The sequence below is a fragment of the Rhincodon typus genome, chromosome 8 (genome assembly GCF_021869965.1).
Source record: "Rhincodon typus isolate 14 chromosome 8, sRhiTyp1.1, whole genome shotgun sequence".
Taxonomy (NCBI): domain Eukaryota; kingdom Metazoa; phylum Chordata; class Chondrichthyes; order Orectolobiformes; family Rhincodontidae; genus Rhincodon; species Rhincodon typus.
The window spans coordinates 77,685,770-77,692,745 of NC_063339.1; the positions used below are offsets into that span (position 1 = coordinate 77,685,770).

The 6,976-nt window shown below is 41.1% G+C and overlaps 1 protein-coding gene across 1 annotated transcript in view; it reads left to right on the plus strand.

Moving 5' to 3' along the window:
- LOC125483793 (cytosolic phospholipase A2 zeta-like) overlaps window positions 1-6,976 on the plus strand; it is a 96,437-nt gene that overhangs the window by 74,311 nt on the left and 15,150 nt on the right. Inside the window, exons 13-14 of the mRNA XM_048600477.1 lie at window positions 5,248-5,470; window positions 5,981-5,997. Of these exons, the coding sequence (XP_048456434.1) occupies window positions 5,248-5,470; window positions 5,981-5,997 (240 nt within the window). The remainder of the gene's footprint in view (window positions 1-5,247; window positions 5,471-5,980; window positions 5,998-6,976) is intronic.

Here is a 6,976-nt window from a genome sequence, read left to right on the forward strand (position 1 = left end):
ATTACATGTCCCTTTCAAAATGTTGGTAAACCAGGACTGAGGAAGGGTCACCGGACCCGAAACGTTAACTCTGTTTTCTCCTCCACAGATGCTGCCAGACCTGCTGAGCTTTTCCAGCAACTTTGTTTTTGTCCCATCAAAGTGATCTTTCTTATTTGTAATTCTACCCATATATTTTCACTTGATTTTTCAGAAATATTTTCCTTAGTTACAGCAGTTATGTATTCCTTAATCAAACCCTGCCCCCCACCCCTTTGTTGCCTCCTTTTCTATCTTTCCTATAGCATCTAAAACTTGGAACATTGAGCTACCAGTCTTGTCCATCCCTCAGCCAAGTTTCTATAATAGCTATGATGTCCCAATCCCACATTGTTAAACGTGCCCTAAGTTCATCAGCCTTACCTGTAAGACCCCTCGCATTGAAATAAATGCGATTCAGTTCTTCAAAGTTACTACATACTCGTAACTCTCTGTTGTCTCTGTTTTCTAATTGAGATGCTGTCCTCACCTTCAGAACCTTCGCAATCAATCTTTCTGTTTACACTGCTACATAGAATTCCTTCACTCTCCCTCTCTGTCAGAATAAATTCTCCCTTAATGGAATGGGCAAATCTCCCTGCTGAGATATTGGTTCCTTTCCAGTTTAGGTTAGATTCATCCTTTTTGAACAGGTCTTTTCTATCCCAAAAGACATTCCAGTTGTCCAAAAACCTGAATCCCTGAACAATACACCAGCTCTATGCCCCTGACAGCTCTATGTCCCCTAGAACAATAATTCTATTAAATCTTGTCAAATGCTGCCTAACATAAGAATCATTTCAACTATCCAATAACTGACTGGACCTTCCATTTTCCTCGGAGAAACTATCCCCCTTCTACAATTCCAAAAACTGATTATCTATTTGATAGAGGAATAGCCACCAGAGACTTTTGAACTACCTTCTTACCTTTGCCAACAGTCACCCATCTATCTGACTGATTCTGCTGTGTCGTTCTTTTCTAAATCTACTAGCCATCTCATTCTGTGTATGTCATATATGCTCTTAATAACATTAAGCCTAAAAAGAAATGTTTCAGTAATACCTAATATAAAATAAACTACCTTTCATTACCCACAGAAAATAATGTTAAAATGGAAAAATTATAAATATATATATCAAACATCATAATATTTCCTGCCTAAACACCAACCTAGGCAATGAGCAGGGCCCAAAAGCTCCGCCCTTTTCATTCTCAAGAAAACCTGGAAAATAACGTTTACATTTATCTTCTGGATCAAACTACAAGGTCCAACACTTAACCGGTTTTGCGCCACAGAAAGGTTGACACTGCCCCTTATTACACTGCTTAGGTCTCTGGTTGACAATGTAGGTCAGACACAGCATGGATTAAATACCGAGTAGAAGTGCCTCTATAATGTCTCCTTGTCCTGGGGTAGGTACAGCCCAAATTAAGTACAGAGTGAAGCCCTTCAATGCCATCAAATACGAGGGTAGGTACACCAAGAGTTACACTGGAAACAATGCTGTTAAGTTCTCCATCTTTATAAAGACTGATAACTTTTAAAAAGTAATTTGAATTTCCAGTTAATAACAAAGTATAATGCGGCAAAATTCCGCACATTAAGACTTTTATTGTAACAAATGATAAGTCATACTTTAATGACTTAATGCTATCTTTCAAATAACATAACAGAATGTTCCAGTTCCATTTCCCTTGTAACATAATTGTAAAAAAAACACAACAATTGTTTACCCTTTAAGTAGACTTTCCGTTCTTCCGGAATAAGTCCAAGGCCGTCCTTAAGTCCCAAGTGTTTACTTCTGTTATTTTCCTTTCTCGGCCTGAGAACATTCAATCTCACAACTTCTCTCCACTGTAGGAAGTTTCCCCCAAAAAAATCTTCCTTTTTTGAAGGCTGGGGAATGTTCTAGTTTTATTTTACGTCCTCAAGCTCCAATTCTCGTTCCCTTGTTCCCTTGTTCTCATGCGTGAGTCACACAAGTCAGTATGCAGGTACAGCACAAAATTGAGAAGGTTGAATATAAAAGCAAAGTAGTGTAGGTGCTATTTAGTATTACTGATTAAGTCTTTTGAAGTAGTAATGAAGAGGATTGATGAGGGCAGAACAGTGGACATGATCTAGACGGACGTCAGTAAGGCTTTCGACTAGTTAGCAAGGTCAGATCACATGGAATAGCGGGAGAACTAGCCATTTTGATACAGAACTGGCTGGATGTTAGAAGACTGAGGGTGGTGGTGGAGGATTGCTTTTCAGACTGGAGGCCTGTGACCAGCGGTGTGCCACAAGGATCGGTGCGGGGTCCACTGCTTTTTGTCATTAATATGAATGATTCGGATGTAAACATAGGAGGTATGGTTAGTAAGTTTGCAGATGACACCAAAATTGTTGGTGTAGTGGACAGCGAAGAAGGTTACTTCAGAGTACAATGGGATCTTGATCAAATGGGCCAGTGGGCCGAGAAGTGGCAGATGGAGTTTAATTTAGATAAATGTGAGATGCTGCATTTTGGAAAGCGAAATTAGGGTAGGACTTTTACAATCAATGGTAAAGTCCCGGGGAGTATTGCTGAACAAAGAGACCTTGAAGTGCAGGTTGATAGTTCCTTGAAAGTGGAGTTGCAAGTAGACAGGATAGTGAAGGTGTTTGGTATGCTTGCCTTCATTGGTCAGTGCATTGAGTATAGGAGTTGGGACGTCATGTTGTGGCTGTACAGGACATTGGTTAGGCCACTTTTAGAACACTGCATGCAATTCTGGTCTCCCTGCTACAGGAAGGATGTTGTGAAACTTGAAAGAGTTCAGAAAAGATTTACAAGGATGTTACCAGGGTTGGGAGGTTTGAGCTATAGGGAGAGGCTTAACAGAATGGGGCTATTTTCCATGGAGCATCAGAGGCTGAGGAATAACCTTTATAGAGGTTTATAAAATCAAGAGGGGCATGGATTGTGTAAATAGACAATATCTTTTCCCTCGGATGGGGGAGTCCAAAACTAGAGGGCATAGGGTTAAGGTGAGGGGAAAGATTGAAAGGGGACCTAAGGGGCAATTTTTTTCACACAGGTGGTGGTGCGTGTATAGAATGAGCTGCCAGAGGAAGTGGTGGAGTATGGGACAATTACAACATTTAAAAGGCATCTGGATGGGTATACGAATAATAAGGGTTTTAGAGTGTTCTGGGCCAAATGCTGGCAAATGGAACTAGATTTATTTAGGATACCTGGTCAGCATGGATGAGTCGGACCGAAGTCTCTCAGTCTCTATGACTATGTGCCAGAGATTCGAAATACAAACAAAGTACAGGAGAACTCAGCAGGTCTGGCAGCATCTGTGTTGAGAGAAACCTTCCACCGATGTTGCCAGACCAGCTGAGTTTCTGTAGCATTTTGTGTTTGTAATCAAGAAGATTACTGGGAGCTTCAGTTAGTCAGGGTATTGTGGGACCACATCTCAAATACTGTGTGCAGTTTTGGTTTCCTTATTTAAGGAAGGCCATAAATGTGTGGAGGCAGTTCAGAGGTGGTTTATTAGATTTATACCTGGAATTAATGGGTTGTTTCATGAGGACACATTGAATGGGCAGGCTTTGTTTCCACTCCAATTTAGAAGAATGAGGAGTGAATTGACTGAAACATGTAAAATCCTGACAAGGTGGACATTGAAAGAATGCTTCCTTTGTGGTTGAGTCTAGACACTGTTTAAAAATTAGAATTTGCCATTTTGAATAGAGGAGCCTTTTTGTTTTGGCTGAGGGTTGTGTGACTTTGGAACGCTCTGTCTTGGATGGTGGTGAAGCAGGGTTATTGAATATTTTTAAGAAAGATGTAGCTAGATCTTTGTTAGGCAAGGGAATCAAAGATTATTGGGAGTAGATGGGAATGTGGAATTGGAAATACAATCAGTTCAGCCATGATCTTATTGAATAGTAGAGCAGGTTTGGTGGACCAAATGATTTGCTTGTATGTAGGTGCTGTCCAGTTATTTCAGGAGAAGTGTTAGCAAAATTCCCCTGTGGAAGATTATCCATTGGAGATCTAGGAGGAGAAGATGATTTTTTTTTTAATTCACCCATGGGGTGCGCTGGCTGTACCAGCATTTATTGCCCATCTCTAGTTGCCCTTCAGGAGGTGGTGGTGAGCTGCCTTCTTGAATCACTGCAGTCCACGTGCTATAGGTTGATCATAATTCTGTTACGGAGAGAATTCCATGATTTTGACCCAGTGACAGTGAATGAATGGTGATATGTTTCTGAGATAGGATGGTGAGTAGCTTGGAGGGCAACTTGCACGTGGTGGTAAGATGGTAGTGGTTGTGGGTTTGGAAGGTGCTGGGAAGGCTTCATGAATTTCTGCAGTGCATCTTGTAGATAGTGCACACTGCTGTTACTGAGCATTAGTTGTAGAGGGAGTTGGTGTTTGTGAACGTGATGGCATTCAAGCTTTGGATAGTGTCTGGCTTCTTGAGTTTTATTGGAGCTGCAGTCATCCCGGTAAGGGGTGGGGTAGCGGGCCGGGTGGTGTATTCCATCACACTCCTGACTTGTATCTTATGGATAGTGAACAGGCTTTGGAGAGTCAGGTGAGTTACTCTCTGTATTGCAGTATTCTCAGCCTCTGACCTGCACTGGTAGCCACTGTATTTCTTTGGTGAGTCCAGTTCAATTTCTGGTCAATGTTAACCTTGGGATGTTGATAGTAGGGGGGGTCGGTGATGGTAACGCCATATGAATGTCATGGGGTGGTTGGTTATATCGTCTCTTATTGGAAATGGTCATAGACTGGCATTTGTGTGCAACAAACATAACTTGCTACTCGTCAGCACAAGCCTGGATATTGTCCGGGTCTTACTGCACTTCGACATGGACTGCTTCAGTATGTGAGGAGTCACAAATGGTACTGAATATTGTGCAGCCATTCATGAACATCCCCACTTCTGACCGTACGATGGAGAGAAGGTCATTTAAAATAAAAATGTGTGGAAAATAGGATTAAATATACTGATGTGGAGCCATGATCACAAATGAAACCAGCAGCATATTGGATCACAACATGTTCCCAATGCTGGGATTCACATAAGCCAGCAATCTCAATAAGCTTTTTGATAATTATCACAATTACCACAATAACGCTTTAATGATTATCATCTGTGTCCTACCTTGTAATACATCAATCTGGCAAACAACCCCTCATCAGAAAAACTTGTAAAAGAAATGTAACTTTTCACCAGGTGTATGTCTACACTGTATCAGGATGCCAACTGGTCTCTCAAGGATTTGAAAGAACACATTGAGAAAGCTAAGGAACAGGTGACAAAAAGCAAGACCAGTGCCCTGTCCAAGGATCGCTTAGGATATTATATCAATGCTTTAGTAGAGAAGAATCGTTCAGGACACAATGTGTCAGTTACAGACCTGTGGGGACTCATCATCGAATCATTTCTCTCCGGAAAGGTATGGCCTTGGATAACATTGTCTGTATAATCTCGCTTCTCTGTATTACTGGTCATCCGCCCCCACCTCCCAACCCCCAAACCCCAACCAAACCCATTCACCTAAAAAGGCATGATCAATGTAACTGCAACAAATGCACTGCAGCAGTACAAGAAGGCCGCTCAGTTCCTTTACAAGGGCAATGAGTGATGGGTAACATATGTTGACCTTGCCTGTAATGCCTCCATGCCAAGAACAAAATTTAAAAATCCATTAAACCACCCGTTCTTCCACTTGTGGTCATTCTGTTCTGGTGTGCAGTGATCACAAATGAAACTAGGAGCATATTGGATCTCAACATGTTCCCAATGCTGGGATTCATGTAAGCCAGCAACCTCAATAAGCTTGTGATAATTATCACAATTACCACAATAACGCTTTGATGATTACCATCTGGCAAACAACCAATGGCAGATCTTCCAATTTCTATACATTTTCAATCCTGCTGGTTTGTCTCGCTAAATATTTTAGCTTAAAGAGAGAACGAGGTAAATTCCATTGCTTTCCTGATATGTAAGCAGCCATTGGCCATAGCTTGTAACCCTGAAGTAATTCTGTACCATGTGAAAATGCAATGCTGCAATTTGGATTGTGCTTGAAATTAAAATGTCAGAACCAGTGTTTCTGTTCCCAGTGATTCAGGGAGATTTACCTGCTTGATCTTGCACTCATTGATGCAGTGACAGAGAAGTGGCACATCTCTATAGCATTTTCAGTGGGTTTTTTTTCACAAACGTATTCAGCAGACCATTCGGGAACCCTGGATAATAATGAGGTGCCTTTCTTTTGTGAGATCTAGACAGTCCTTACTGAAATTAAACATCAAATAAGAGAGTCACTTGACTTTCATTACTAGACACCAGGATGCAGCCGTCATGAGGCCAGTCTTATTGTACTTACCAATAAATGTTAGCATAGAGGTATTCTGTATTTGGTAAATATTAGTTTGTAGCAGGCATTTCTGAATGAATTGGAATTTCTTGCAATTGATTTATTGGTGAATTACCCATTTCACTTACAATCTTGAGGACTGGATAAATCAACGAGATATGAATAACGGGTGCCAGTTAATAATTTATTATTCACGGGATGTGAGTGTTACTGGCTAGGCCAGTACATAGTTCCCGTCGCTAATTAACCAAATGGCAATTAAGAGTCAACTACATTGCAGTGGGTCTGGAGTCATGTGTAGGCCAGACCAGGTAAGGACGGCAGTTTCATGAACGAGATGGACTTTTCTGACAATTGACAATGGTTTCTTTGGTCATTGTGAGGACCATAATTCCAGACTTTCACTGAATTCAAATTTCAGCATCTTCCATGGTGGGGCTCTAACCCAGATTGAACATTACCTGGGTCTCCGGATTAATAGCCTAGCAATAATATCACTAGGCCAGCACCTCCCCATATTCATATCAGTAGCTTGAGATTCTGATGATTTGTGCTTTTCGTTTGGATCCAATATCA